Below are 15748 nucleotides of genomic sequence, written 5' to 3'. Positions count from 1 at the left end.
TTTCTCACACCTGAAGACAGCTGTGTCCTCAGTATAATCTCCACACTTAGCATCAGCTACTTCATCTTTGAGCTTTGTGTGGAAGAAATGGCTGGTAACTGATAGGAACATTTTCAAACTAACGTTGATATCGCACTGATGCTTTGGTTGTTGCTCAGCAGCCTTTACATTGAGTGAGGACTCTTCAACTTGACACAGCAGCCCAGCAGTGAGGAAGCTGGGGGGTATAAGAAGCTGAAAGGGGACACAGCTGGGAGCCAAACTGGCCAGAGGGATTTTCCATACCACAGGATGTCATATTCAGTGTATAAACTAGAGGGAAAGCGGGACAGAGGTTTCTGCTTGGGCACCATCTGGGCATTGGTCTGTGGGTGGTGAACAACTCTATTGTGCATCATTTGCTTTGTATATTCCTATTCCTATTTCTCTCCTTCTTCTTCTTCTTCATCTTCTTCTTCTTCTTCTTCTTCTTCTTCTTCTTTGTCTTCATCTTCATCTTCGTCCTCGTCTTCATCCTCGTCTTCATCTTCCTGCTCTTCTTCTTCCTCTTCTTCCTTGTCTTTTCTTTAACTTTCTTTTGCTTTCTTCTTTTTGTATTTATTATTTTTTGTTATTTCCGCTTCCTTTCCTGTCTTATTGAGTTGTCTCTACCCCTTTATTTTACCTTTTTTCTGCATTTCTCTCCCCATCCCACTGAGGGGTGCATAGTGAGTGTGGTGTTTGGTTACCTGTTGGGTTGGACAGTGTCAGTCCTTTTTGGATCACTCAGCATGAGGCAGGAAGGGTTGAGATAAAAATAGATCTGATCAGAGCATGTTAAACCACACTTTTTGTAAGTATCCACTGCATTAGTTAAATAGTCACTGGTCAGAGTGGTGATATATTTGCTCTCAGAGGTGTTTTGTGTTCTGCGAGTTGGGCTGTGTGAGCACCACGTTCCCTGCTGTGCTGTGTCAACTCTGGGGGCTGGGTTAAGGTCATTACTTGTACTGGATAACACTGGTTTAGGAGACTGAAGATGCTGGCCATGACACTGAGCTGGTGTTTATGCTCCTCATCTCTGTGCACAGGGAGCCGTCTGTCGGAAACTATTAATAAATACATCTTCTACCTTGCGAATTGGGGAGATTTTGAATGTCCTTGGCAGAATGCCTGTGGGGTTTTTTCCTTGTTTCTTTTTTTTTAAAATAAATTTAGAAATACCCAGTGGAATTTGACTATCCCAGAGGCCAATGGGAATCCCAGTCCACTGCTTCTCAAACCTGCTTCTCTGGAAAGCCAGGGAGGACATGATGATGAAAAGCTCTACCCTTTGGGAAAACGTCGCAGCCCAGACTGAAGGAAGCACTGTGGAGACCTCCTCTATGTGTGAGCCGTATGGGAAGCACACTGATTCTGAGGAGTCAATACTGTGAAGTGGCAGGACATGCATGGGAATTGAAAGCAAGGCACTGATGTAAGAACAAACCCTGTTCTGTTCTGACATCAGTCAATGCACACAGGCACTTTAGGTACCTATAAGCCTTTTCACAAAGATACTTGTCTGACTGTCTATCATGCATGCAGGAGTAACTTAATGCCCCAGTGAAATGCCGGAAGAAAAAAGAAAACTTTAGAAAACAGAGAACACATTTTTTTATTATTATTTTTGTTAAGTGAAATGGCATAAAATGCAAATAAATGAACATAAAAATTCAGTGAGAGAAAGTGCAGCCCAGGAGTTTACCATCTTAATTAGCTGGAGGATTAAATTTGCTTTGGAAGACCAAACCAATGAGATGTGAATTCTTTGCTCTTGGTTAAGCACTTTCTTCAAGAGTTTGATGGCTTTTTCCCTGTGGAAGAGAAACACAAAACATAGAGACCTACTGAAAATTGTCAATGCAGACAACTGTGCTTTCTTCCTAGTGTTCCTTTAGCATGCCCTGTGTTGGGCAGTGCCTAAAGAAAAGCAAACCTGACAAATTCTGTCCTGTGGGGTCAATTCTAGTTATGTTCCCCTGTTGCTGAGGAGTTTCTGCCTTTACTGAACTTGGTGAGTGGCACAGTGCTTCTCCTTTCCTGCCGGGAGCACCACTCACTGGAGGAGCTCATTTGCAGAGCAAGGGCCAGAGGAATGCAGGAGTGTGGGAGGACAGAGCAGCAGGCCATGCACTGCTGCTTTGTCACCTCTTGGCTGCAGTGGGAGCAGGCTACAGAGGCAACATAGTGAGTGGACAGAGTAAGCAGGAGTTGGTTTTTCCCAAGTTTGTTCACTTTCTTTCTTTTTGGTAACATGATGAGGCCCTTGCAATCAGGGAGAGTGAAGGCTGTACCCCAGTTGGTTTTATCTTGAAAATCAAATTATTCATGAGTTTTACCGTATAACTTCTGAATTCCTCTCCTGTCGTCTGCCGGGAGTCTGAAGGTTTGTGGGTTCTGATAGGAGTAGAGAGGGTACATGAGAGCTCCACGGACATTGGAGTGAGCAAGTCCCAAAGAATGTCCAAATTCATGAGCAGCAACGAGGAACAAATTGACATCTGCAAAATACAAGCACATAAATGGATATGAAATGTATGGCATTTCTTTTTGAAATACAATTAATTGAAAGTGCAGGAGAATTTGTATATTTCAATCCATCTTGAAATGAAACTCCAGGCTTTCGATCCATTTTTGCTGAGCTTTCTTTTATTACTGTAATATTTTATAAAAAATCTACTGATTCCTTGCATATGCATCTAGAGACCCTGAGTCTCTTTTGTATCTCTTTTCTGCTTTTGGTTGACCGCATTCCTAGAAGCAAGTCAATTTACCTGTTCACAATTTATGTAGGAATCAAGGGCTCCCAGTCCTTGTTTAGCCTGCAAAAAGTGCTTTAAATGATGGACAGAACAGGCATTATGAAGGCGTTCATGGTAATGAAGCCGGAGTAGTTATAATGGTAGTTGAAAAGGATAGAAATGTTTGTACTGAAGTAGCACTGAAGGAAGAATAGGAATGGAAAGCAGTTCTTGTGATGGTGTTTGCAGGGGTCTTAGGATGAGGGAAGAGACAAGAATGTTGACTCCATGTTTCAGAAGGGTTGATTTATTATTTTATTATATATATTCATTAAAACTCTACTGAAAGAATAGAAAAAGGGATTTCATCAGAAGGCTAGTTAAGGAGAGAAAAGGAATGGTAACAAAGGCTTGCAATTGACTGAGACAGTCTGGACCGCTGGACTGTGATTGGCCATTAATTAGAAACAACCACATGAGACCGATCACAGATCCAGCTGTTGCATTCCACAGCAGCAGATAATCATTGTTTACATTTTGTTCCTGAGGCCTCTCAGCTTCTCAGGAGAAAAAAAATCCTAAGGAAAGGATTTTTCATAAAACATGTCTGTGACAAGTTCCTGTGGCTGTGTTCTTCCAGCAAGTACAATATTTGCCTTTCCCTTTCATCTACACATGTGAGATTTACCTTGATTGACATCTGACCATTTTTCATCATCATCAAAATGAGCATCTCCACCAATCCCGTCTCCAGGTGCGAAGGCATGGGCCAGCGTGCCACCTCTTCCATCAAAAGGAGATCCATCTCCATGTTCTGCATTTGAAATAAATCAATGTCATCAGATGAGATCAGTTGTCATATTTAACTTCAGCAAGTAGAAGCATGCTGATGCTGGTAGTTTGTACTCGTTTTGCTGGTTGCCAATCCTTAAAATGATCTTACAATGGCAGCAAGGTTGTGAAAATGAGAAGTGAGGCTTAGGGAAGCACTCTCCAAATTCCTGACTTAAGTTCAAATCTTGTATTTGATAGTTTGGTCTGCTGCAAGTTTCAGGAAGAGCTGAATATTTTTTCCCTGACCTTTTGCCAGCATTGGGATCCTGAGGCTGAAATCAGGGATGACTTCAGAATAAATACTTAATGCTTGACAACAATTTTGTTAATATCTGAATGTGTTTGATATTGAAAAGTGCTGGACAATATTAGTTGCAGACAGTCTCACTTAGGCTGGTTTAAGTGTGGATGGTGATTTTGGATAGATAACCATGTTTCTATAGAGATAAATTCATTTATTCCCAGCCTTGAGGTCTGGTCTATCCTCTACTTCTGTCATAGTGCAGGTGGAATATTGCTGTTTCCTACCTCAAGTGCAAGAGCTGGATCAGAGTTGAACTAACTTGGAAAATCACCCTCTCCCTCATAGTGAGTCTCTGACTTTACTGAGGTGTGGTTGGGAAATGAGATGTCATCCTGTGTCCTTTCTACCAGACCATGTGGATGGCCCTTAGGACACGACTAACGCAGGCAGTAGAGACCTAATTCTAGTGTGTGACATGGAATTAAAACCCATTCCAGCTTGAAGAATCAGTTCTGCCTTTGTCTAGGACATGAGATCACCTCTTTATGGCACCCTGATGTTCTTGCCATCAGTGACACACAGGCTTTGGACATTTTGGTGCTCATCTGCTTGCAGGCCACATGCCTGATCTGCACTGCCAGTCAATGGATCTTTTTTGATTATTGTCAATGGATCTAGAGAACAAGCCAGACAAGCTTAAAGTGGGCATTCAGTCAGGCTAAGCTGTCATTTTACATGCCAGGCACACATTCAAGGCAGAGCTATGTCTATAGACTACTCCAGACCCCTCCAGATCAGAGATTGATTTCTGAAGTGACTTCTGTTCACCCCACTTACCACACCGCTGCACCTTGGTGCAATCTCGGGGTGCAACATACCATTCCTTCTAGAAACAAATCTACCTGAAGAGACTTTCTGTGGCCAAACATAATGCAAGCCAACTGCCAAAGTGTGCTTATTCTGGGAACCAGGCTTGGTGTAGGCCTGAGTAAACCGGCCTTAAGCTGCTTGAATGCAGCCTATGGAGGCTGGATTTTCAGAAGCCTATGATTTGCTCTACAGAGCTCTTCTCTGTAGTTTGCACATTTTATCAAGGCAAAAACACCTTGAACATCTGAGTTTAAGTGTCTCATTCTGGAGCTGAATTCTCCCTTAATTTCACAGCTGTGACTCTGAAAGGATTTGTATAACTCTCTTACAGGAGTAAAATTGAAGAATGGCATAGAAAGTTGGTGGCATGATATAAAGTAGATAAAATTTATGCAGACTTTGATTTAATTCCCAACTCTTTGTTCTTTCTTAAAGCTATGGCTATAAAAATACATGCTTTCAGTAAAACATGGAGCAATGTATGTTAAAAAGGACAGGTATTCTCACCACGACGAGCAAATCTAATCTCAATGTCCGCACGGCCTCTGTCAACTTTTCGGAATTGCAGTGGAGTCACATCACTCCATACCATCAAGGCCCTTCTAATTGCATCTTCCACTTTCCGTCTGGGTAGGTCCTGTGTATAACTGAGAATCCTGTCAGGAAAGAAAAGCAGGTTAATTTCATTCAGGCTGTGAGGGAAACCCACCTAGTCAAATACAGAGCAATCCCCTTCCCCAGAAAATCTGAAACCTCACTTACTTGTAAGTTAAATGTGTCTTTTTCCATCTTGGAGTTCCAGGAAATGTTTGATATTCTGCTACATCAGGCATACCACATCTGGGCATTGTCATAATTTCTTCTGTCTCTTTGTCTAGTTTTCCAGTTACAGTCAGGTGGAAAAACTTCTGCATTTCTTTAATCCTTTCTTCTATGCTTAGGTTTTGTGTTTTTGACAAAATTGGAAAGAATTTATCAAGATATCCCTGGAAGGAGAGAGGGAAAATAAAGATTAATACATATATCTGTGATATTTTGGCAATTGCATTTTGCATTTGTTTGAATTGTTTCTTCATCCTGTATCATTCATGTCTGGGTTTAGTTGAATCTTTCCATTTCAATTTTCCAAATTCTGCTCTCAGTAATAGAGATCAGCATATATAAGAGGAATCGTAATAGCAATGAGACACTGTAAGTAAGAAATCCTGTCAAGTGACCACAATTTACTGAGCATTCAAATCTACAGCCTTCTAAAACAGTACACATAAAATTTTGGACTTATTTGTAAAATGCTTCTCTTTATTTACCAGTTGGAAGTTGGTCTCCTTTTAAAGTTAGCCTTAAGAGGTTTAAGCTAGTCAGCAAGTTTAAACTGTTTTATATCATGTCTGCAAAAACTGTTGTTGTAATGTAAGGCAAGGATAATACAAGTAGGTAGGAAAGGAATGTAGAAATTGAATCAAAATCAGATTACTCCTAATGCAGTATTGTTTCCCCCCATGTACCATACCTTTACTTTCTCAAGGTCTATGATGCTCAGTGGTTGTGGTCTTTGTTGTAGTGGAAAAGCAGGAGTCTCGGGCAGGAAGATGAGAGCACAAAGCAGGAGGTAGTGCATGGTGCCCATCTTGATGAGGAGCCTTGCTGCAGCAGAAAGAGTTTGACTTTCTGTCTCCCGAGACCAGAGCTGAAACCCTTATATAGATCCTGATACCTCCAAGCAGCAATTACGCATGTGAGTCACTTTTTGGTTCTGTTAGTGTAATGTCATCAATGCTTTAAGAAGTAAATGAAATCACCTTAAACAAATCTTTGCTGTAACTTCCCTGTTGATGTCACGTCACAGCTAGCAGCCAGCTTTGTCTCTCTCTTTTTATGTTATTCCAGTAGTGAAACCACAGTGTCATAGGGAAATTCACTTTCTGTAACTTTATCGGTACAGTTACTGTGTAATCACTTCAGACTGTGCTTTTCCCATGTTCCTTATACACAAAGGCATTTTGCAAGAGCCCTTTGGCTGCCTGCCTGTATCAGTCTGTGTTGGGGCAGAGAGGAGATGGGTATGAGCAGTGTCTCACTGAAACCACTGATGTTACAGCACTGCCCGTTCAGTAAACTTGCAGAGGTTCCTGCAGTTCAGGAGACAGCTCTTTAAAAGCACTCTAGAACTGGGAGGACATCAAGTGCCTTTGTCCCTTTCCTTCCAAATTGGATGCCCTATCAGAAGAATCTCTTCACATTTGAGAACTTCTTAGAGAATATAGCTTGCAAAAGTAGGTGAAACCTCTCAGGGGTAAGAGAGGAGCTTTCCCTAAGCAATATGGAGCTATATTAGACCTCCTGCTGTACCAGTGCAACATGAGAAAGCTGCATGAAGCACTGACACAGCAGGGCAGCTGTAACCTCCCTGGCCCTCTGATACCAACACTGGTCCCAGCTTCGCTCTGCTAAATCCCAGTGGATAGCTTTGGGGCCTGGAAACACCAGTCCACAGACTGACTTATGATTTTTATCTCAGGGTGTGCAGTTTTGTGACCATATTACCTCTAATCTGAAAGGAAATGTGCATAAATAGGAAAAGAAGGTTAATATTTCTCACACTTGGGGAGCTCTTTATGGCTATTGCTTAATGTGTATGGAAGTGTTTGTGGGTTATTAGCTTGTATCCAATGTACTTCTGACTGATGATCAGAAAAAATTTCATTTCAGAGAAAGATGATCTATACCTCACACAGCTGAACTATGCAGGACAGGACTGCAGTACACAGCAATGTCTGAAACAGCTGCTAAAGGAATGACGCTGTCACCTATTATTGAAAACAGCCTACTTACTGACATGTGATCATTTCTGTGTGTTTTTGTACCTTACAGCAAATCAATCCATGTCCAAATGTTTAGGCTAGATTAAAAAAATCTAAACATTTTATTGCTAGGAGTAGGTTCACCTCCTTCTTCCTCAACAGCTGCCTTTATGTATGACTGTGTTAATAAAGTTGTCTCTGGACCAGGTTCTGGGTTGCAGGAGTTGAGGATGTGTTTAAAACACTTTGAACTCCATGACTCCAGTGTGTGGGATTGGTTATTTCCTCATAGACACAAGAGGAATCTGAGGGCTTGAGAGCTGATAGACTGTTGAGCAACTTACATATATCTTTGACTGGTATATAAGCAAGACTAAAAAGGAGGGTTTAAACACAAGACCCTGATGGAAAAGGACAAGCTCTATGCTGTATTTAATTTTCTGCTGGAAGCTTGCTATCTAGTATTTTTTTTCTCAAAAAAGTGAGAAGATTTTGAAGAACTTTAGGCTTCAATGGAAATGGAAATTCAAAATGAAAATCAAAAAGGAACAGATTCTGTTCCTTTAGATTTAGCTGTGTGAATTTTGCAGACTTTATTGCTTTGTCTTGGTCTTGAATAATAAAAAATATTATGGGTCAGGAAAAATAATTTCCTGCACAAACATCATAGTCATGTGACTTGTATTCAGCAGAGAATCTGTCTGTGTTGGAGTGTATGACCTGTGTAAACAAAGGTCAAGGAGATCCAAAGTAACACTGTAGAGATATTTAATAACAGAAATTGCTGTAAATTCCATTAGGAAGACTTACAACATTGCCATGGAAAAGTTTATACTGTCACATTTTTGAGGATATTAACCCTGCTGTGATTAAGAATGCTGCATAAAACTATGTCCTAGGTGTAACTCATTGATAGACACCAGACCTTTTGAGTTATAGAGAAAAATACTTCAGTATAAAGTAATACCAGAGTCTCCTTTGAGCATGACTAGGATGAAAAAGTGAAGTAGAAATGAATGATTCAGTAGTGAATGATCACTGTCTTGGTCATTTGACTTGGGCAGAAGGCACAGCTGGATTCTGCCCAATTTGAATGCAGAAAAGAGTTCATACTAGTCAAGAAGTGTTAAAAAATCTTTATTGGTGTTATGGATCTATCTGGGATAGATTAAATTTATTAATAGCAGCATGCATTGTGTTCTTATTCCCATCCTCTGGGTATTGGTGAAGGGTGTTCCCACAATGTCATGACTTTCTCTGCTCACACTTAGCTCTCACACTGTATGGAAGAGGCTGGGTGGAAAAGTGGCTGGGAAGGGGCACATCAAGGACAATTCACCTGAGTTCTCCAAAGGAAAATTCCATATGATATAATGTCATTTTCATCAATAAAACTGAGCTAGCATAAGAAGGAGGTGGAGTGAGGGTTGTCTTCCAAGGTGCTTATTGCCTGGAGGCTGGTTGGACATCAATCTGTTTGCAGCAGGTGGTGAGCCTGTGCAACACTTCCGTCCACCTTCACCTCATCCTTTCATTATTAAACTATCTGCACTTCCTAATCTCTCCCGCTGTGCATGGGGAGCAAGTAAGTGGCTGTATGGGTGATTAGATGTTGGCTGGTTTCTACCCCCTGTGGTGAATATCAAGCAAAAAAGTATTGCCAAAAATTCCTGAGAAATGTTTCATTTGGTTCACTTGTGAATTATGCAATATTGTACTTAAAGTCCTACCAAACAGGATAGACCTGTTTTCTTAGGATCTGCAGGACACATGACTGGTTTTGTTCTGTTATCTGGTTATTCAATTTGACTAACTTATAATAAAATTCAAACATGGTAAATATCTTTGCAGAGCAAAATGTTTTGTTTTCTGCATTGCAATTTCTGAAGCTAAGTCCTGCGAGGCGCAATCTGATTCAGAATCTTCCTAGCTTCTGCAGTCCATTTCCATAGATTTTATCCAAGGGGTCTTTCTACAAAGGAGTACCTTGGCACCTGTGATACAGGGCTGTGTATCATTTTTTCATGCTGTGTGATGGTAAAACCCTCCAGTCATTCCTGCCTGGGCACCAAGGTCGTGCCAGGGCCCCTCAGCATTGCGTCAGCTCGTCTCAGGAGAAAGACAAGCCAGTTCTTCTCTCCTGTTTGGCTGGATCAAGCTGCATTGAGATATTTCTCAGCAAGATCCCACTGCTTTAGGGAAAGGCCCGAGGAAGGGATTAGATGTTCAGATTCAGCACAAACAATGTGATGACAACTAGCACATCTATGTCACTAATAGTTAAGCAATCAAACTTAACACATCTCAGCTTGTGAATTTACCATCTTCTCACAGTGTCTAGAATTGTTGTGCTTTGTTTCTCTAATTACTTTGTATTTACAACAATTTAATTGGGACATCTGGTGGGAAAAGATGCAAGTATAGAGATAAGTCTTTACAATAATAATCTTGAGCAACAAACCACAAGGGAAATAGCTTTCCTGTAAGTGTAACCTACCTGTGTGACCTTCAGACACCCTCAATTCTTTGATTTCTTTTATCCTTTGGTCAATGATAAGGAGTCTCTTTCCTCCAGCTAACAGACGTGGATCTCTCAAAAATGTCTACATAATAATTGAATTTACTCTATTTAAGTAGAAGTCATAAACTTTAGCTGTATGCAGTCATTCTGTCTTCCAGCAGTAGTGCACAGGACATGGGGAAGGGAAGAGGGCCAGAAGTCAGCCAGCTGCATTTCACTGCAGCGTGATTTGAAACCTTCCTGGGTAGGAAAAGTTACATAACCTCCCATAGTCATCTTTCATTCATGAATTCACTTTTTGTAGTTGGCTAGCCCCATCCATTTGTATGTCTGTCTCAATACTTCAAATGACTGAAACAAGATGTAAACTAGAACACTGCCTACATCTTGGCTTGACAAAACCATATTACTTAGTGTAGGAACCCCCTAACTTAGCGTTTGCACTAAGGCAACTTCAGACTGCCTGTAATCCTGCAGCAGAACCCTGTGAATGAGCTGCAGAGTCCCATCTAAAACAGACTGAGCTTGTAGTGGTCTTCTCTGTCTGCAAGGACGGGCAGAGAAGCTGTGGCAGCATGGGAGGCATGCTGGGCTCGGCCTGTCCACACTGACTGTAACCCAAACTGAGGAGCAGCTGATGTGCACAGCTCCTCCTGACTCATCCTGATGATCTGCAGGGGTCTGTAGGGATCTGCTGAGACAGCATGGTGAGTTTGGGCTTTGGTGATTGTGGAGAACAGGGTTTGAGAGACAGGATAGACACTGCAGAACTTGATGTGTGCTGAGCCTCATAGACTTGTATAAGTATTTGGAAAATGTTCTGGGAGTCTAGATGACATCAACCAAAATTTTGCCTTTAGTCTGATTTGAAAAATCTTGCTTCTATACAAAATTTCAATGGCCCTGAAATACCAAAGAGTTGATACAAGATTTCATTGCAAATTGACATGCAGTAAAGCAATTCCAGAGGAATTACAGGCTTACCTCCATGGTGTTATACTCTAGTATAGAAGTGTGAGATTGAATTTGAATGTAGTCAATACAAGCTCAATGCAGAAGTTTGATTTATCTCATGTGTATTGGAACTGAGATTCAGCCAGTTCACAAAAGACCACAACCAGATGTATGTGAACACAAGTGAAAAAATTTGTGTACCTCTACACCATTTCTCTGGAAGTTGTCAGGTTTCATCATGCTATTGTCACTATTCAAATGATTCCTGATTCCCAGCATTGATTCATGTCTGGAAGCTGTTTGCTGCTCACCACTCCAGGTGTGGGACGGGTCCTTTTCTGTTGCCCTGTCTAGTTTCCAGTAACTGAGTAAAAAGACAATAACATCACTTTATTGGTAAAACTGGCTATATCACTGGGGTTCTCTTTCACAAAAAATTTCTTTCCTTGCACAGACTTGCAGCATCTGTGCCCCACAAATCAAGTTACACTGAGTTTTCCAACATGGTGGATTTTGACTTTGGCACCATTTAGAAGCAATCCAACCATTAAAAAGTGCACAACCAAATAAGGACTGTTAGCACTGGGATGATGAGGAGTGAGTCACAAAGAAGCCTTGCTGATTTTAGAAAACTTTTTCATGCAGCTGCTCAGTAGCCTGAGTGATTGCTTAACCAAACCCCATTTGAGTAAACCAAAGTCTCTGTCTGTTTCAAGGAGTTAAGTGGCTGTAGAGGGTGAAACAGCAAGTGCTGAGGCCTGGGTGCCTGTGTGGGAGGGGAATGTCCCAGACCAGCTCAGGAATGTCCCCTCCAGCAGGCTGAGCATCCTCAGTGGATTGCTCAGCACCACCCCAAAGGGATGCAGTTGGCTCATGCCCAGCTGATCCTGATGTGAGCCCAAGTGCAACAAGAGCAGATGGTTACAAGGCTGGAAACACACACCTGGTCCGGTGTGGAACACTTCTGGAGGCACACCCAGCACCCTGGCCCTTTAAAATCTAACTGACATCATTACATTTTCTCCAGAGGCAATTTTCACTGCCAGGTAACTATGGCTGATCACAGGTCAGGAACAATAGGCTTTTGTATATGTTAATCCTTAATTATCCATTGCATTAATGTGTAACAACACGAGATTGCACCTTGCAAGAGGACTCACTCCAGTCCTCATTCTATGTCCCTGAAATTTACTGTAAATCAAGTTTGCATTTTTACATAATGCAAGTTTAAATTTTTATGAAAGAAGGAAACTAGCCTACTTACCTATGTTTTTGGGTGTGTGTGTGTGTTAGTTTATTTGGTTTTGGTTTATTTTCTTTTTTTCTTCCTACAAATGAGCAGCACCTTTGCAGGCAGAATTAATTTGCCCCAGCCTGCTGCCTTGCTCTGGAGGTTGCTGTCAATTACTGTTCTGCAGATGGTGGAAGGAATTTGACTACATCACACTAATAATAGATCCATGGCTGTACCATGACAAGGAGGGGGGTAAAAAGCAAATCCAGTATGCTTTACACAACTGCAATACAACTGCAATAGATGTTTTTCTATGGTTTACAGTTAGTTGAAATTAATCTCTTGTGTACAGCGAAACCAGCAGTGTTGCCCTAGGGATGTGCTCTCTGTCCAGGTCAGAGCAGGACACTAGACTGTATAGGCTGTTCTACCTGCTGTGCTGTGAATTCTGACAGCTTCCCAATACCTGAGAAGAAATATGTAATAATTTCAAAAATGTGAACGTTTTTGGCAAGCAAGGGTGACTTTTCCCCCACTTAATATAGACAAAAGTGACAGATCTTTAAAGAGCAATTGCATCATGTGCTTAGTGATACCAGTATTTGTAGAATTAATAGACTTAATTTCTTGCCTTATTATCATTGTTCCTTGTGAAGAAATAAAAATTTTTACTGTTCTGATTTCACTCAGGACCTCTGACCTAAAACACTGAGGGCAATTACATTAATTGCAAGAGAGAAGTGGGCTTCGGGAGAGCTCTGCCATGGTTTGCAGCACCTGCCCCCAGGCTTCAAAAAGCCCCTAAACCATATGTGCCAATCAAAACCTGCAGCTGATCATAAAACAGCTCTAGAGATGCTTAACAAGCCAAAGCTGTGAGCACTGTTGCATGAAAACAAAGTTCATATGCTTATACCAGAGGTCTTAAGGATGTAAATTTGGTTTAATGTTTGAGCAACTGTTTTTATGGTTATTGACAGCTTTTTCTGTTGGACCTGATATATAGATGGCCTGTTCTATGGCTTATAGTGTCTTCTTTACCTCTACAAAATTTGGCTCTGTTGCAGTCAGATATTTCTCATTATTCTTAATTTCTACGTAATATTTTTATGGATTTTTATGTGCCTTATTTCTTTGCAACTTTGTGTTGTAATAAGAGCTTGAACTGGGGAGAAACATGTGAAATTAGAAGATATGGTTATTTACTTATTTTTTTATAGAGTGCATGTATGGTAACAGGCTGTTCACGCCATGTAGTTCTATAGTGGCACAACCCTATCTTGCAAGCCAAGTGTAAGAGAAGACTACAGAAAGAGGTTCTGTCATTAAGGACTATACATAAGTGCAAATGAAATGAGTAGATTTTAATGCTATGAATGGAAGAAAGTGTGTCATGAGTATACATCAGGATTGCAATACACTTTTCATATGGTGAACAAGCAGGAAATGAATATGCTGAGCAGCTAAGGGGATATCATGCTACTTGAACGATGAAATTTTATGGTTGGAGATACACAGGAGGAGAAATTGTGGAGAGAAAAGACCTGAATGTGCCTTTACCTAATGAGAAAAATTTTGTGGATTGTAAAAAGGAAAATTTCTGTAATGATGAATCTACTTAAAACATGTTTCTGCCAGCTTCCACTTTAGGGTTGCAACCTCATGCAACTTTACTGACTTACCAATTGAACTGTGTGAATGCTTCACTTGTTGAGCTATCATGGGATGTAAAGCACCCTTGCAAAGGTCAGGAAGTTTTCCACACTTGCTCAGTGAGCTAGGAATGCAACCCACTTGAACATGAATGTGTATCCTCTTCAGCAGTTTTCCAGCCACCATCAGACAAAGCCATTGCAGTGCAATTTCTTGGGGGGAGGAGTGATTTACTTACTTCATCTGTACTAGGCAAGTGTACACTCCTGCCACTGACATCTTCTGAACATTACCAAAGGAAATAAAATACAGCTTTCATTTCACTGTCACGAATGGGAGAACTTTTAGACCAAGGCTGGTGACTAGATATCAGATGCATGTTTCAGGCAGTTAAAGGTGATCTCAAATGTGTGAACGAGATGACTTGGTAATTACAAGAAGTCTGTGGATTTGTAGAAGCAGAATCTGAGAGACCTCAAAACCACGAATGTGCTCTAGTTTGACAGGGTGCACAGCTGCAGCCAGGTGGTAAGGCAGGAGGAAAACAGGTGTGTTTGACTATTAGCAGTTTGACTCTATGACTAGCAGTTTGTTTGGGTTTTTTCTAATACAACAATCTGAATATTTATACTATTTATTCTTAAATTATGTTTATCTTACAAACAGAGCAGAGTTATAGCATGCTTACTATGCTGCAGTATGAGTGAGGATGGACAAGCAATTTTTCTGGACTAGATAGGCAAGAGCTACACTGATGTACTTAGAAGTGGTCTCATGTGAACTAGGACTTTAATCAGCTGCTTCTCTGATTCCAGCATCTTCCCAACAGCTTCATTAGTGTTTAATGATTATAGAATATATTTATCCCTCTGGGACTGAAGGAAGAGAATCCTACAGTAGTAGATAGCTGATATGAAGTCACTGTAACAGAAAATAAGACAATCATAAGTTGTCAAGTTCTGAATCCCAATCAAGTAGAGAATTTTTAAATGAATAATGAATTTTTAAATGAATAATTTCATGTGAAGTACAAATATCCTATTTAGAAACAATGGAGACTTGAAGAATCTGCTGTTGCGCTTTAAATCAGTGATTCACATTTTAGTTGAAAACCTATCCTTTGACCTCCAAGATCCAGCCAAACAGCCAGTGCAGTTTTAAAAGAAATTAGAATCATGTGCTGTGATTGTGGTTAAATATTGCACATCACCAGGCATAATGAGTAACTGGTTAATAGTTGATCACAAGTAGAATGGGAGTAAAAAGAGTGTTTTGCTCTTTTGCAAAAGGCAAACATTATTCCGGGAAGTGAAACAAATGAAGTCATTGTTCTGCCCCAAGAGGTGCTGGTACATCTCTGAGGAGAGTTTCACACACAGTTATGTGCACCATCTATCTAGAAAGGTGGGAACCAGCTGAAGAGGGCAGAGACCTGAGCCACAGGAATGTTATTTTAAACATAACTTCCACGGAAATGATGAAGACAATAGGTTTGCTAGATCTAGAGAAGAAAGAGTTGAAGAACAGCTACACGGTGATACTGGCAAAAGGGCAAGGAAGTGTCTGCTGTGAATAGATTCAGCTTAGCAGGTAGGGCAAATGCTCTAACACCAAGATAGTTGAGGTTGCAGCAGATTACTTGATAAGGATACTTGTAAGAAATGTGGGTTAAAAGACACCACTCATTTGTCTACCACTCTCTCTGGAGAGCTGGAACTTCATTCCTAAGGAACAGTTGGATTTAAGGCCAACAGAAGCAAGAAAACCAGAACTACATTGTCTGAATTTTAGATCTGTAGTACAAAAGAAAATGAGTGATTTTTTTCAGGTGCTATCAGGTACTATCTTTCTTGACCAAATGTACTTTGCATGCTT

At 40.8% G+C, this 15748-nt stretch overlaps 1 protein-coding gene across 1 annotated transcript; it reads right to left on the bottom strand.

The window, feature by feature from the left end:
- Positions 1-1812: 1812 nt before the first annotated feature.
- MMP7 (matrix metallopeptidase 7) lies at positions 1813-6328 on the bottom strand. Its single transcript, XM_054269939.1, has 6 exons — positions 6221-6328; positions 5473-5696; positions 5218-5366; positions 3451-3576; positions 2361-2522; positions 1813-1835 (listed from the first exon to the last, which is right to left on the bottom strand). The coding sequence occupies exons 1-6, from the start codon at positions 6326-6328 to the stop codon at positions 1813-1815; spliced, it is 792 nt and encodes a 263-aa protein (XP_054125914.1).
- Positions 6329-15748: the final 9420 nt, after the last annotated feature.

This window comes from Melozone crissalis, unplaced genomic scaffold, assembly GCF_028551555.1.
Source record: "Melozone crissalis strain CALT ecotype California unplaced genomic scaffold, PUWL_Pcris_2 ptg000008l_1, whole genome shotgun sequence".
Lineage (NCBI taxonomy): Eukaryota > Metazoa > Chordata > Aves > Passeriformes > Passerellidae > Melozone > Melozone crissalis.
The sequence above is the reverse complement of the archived record's forward strand: the minus strand, read 5'-3'. Positions and strand labels throughout refer to the sequence as shown.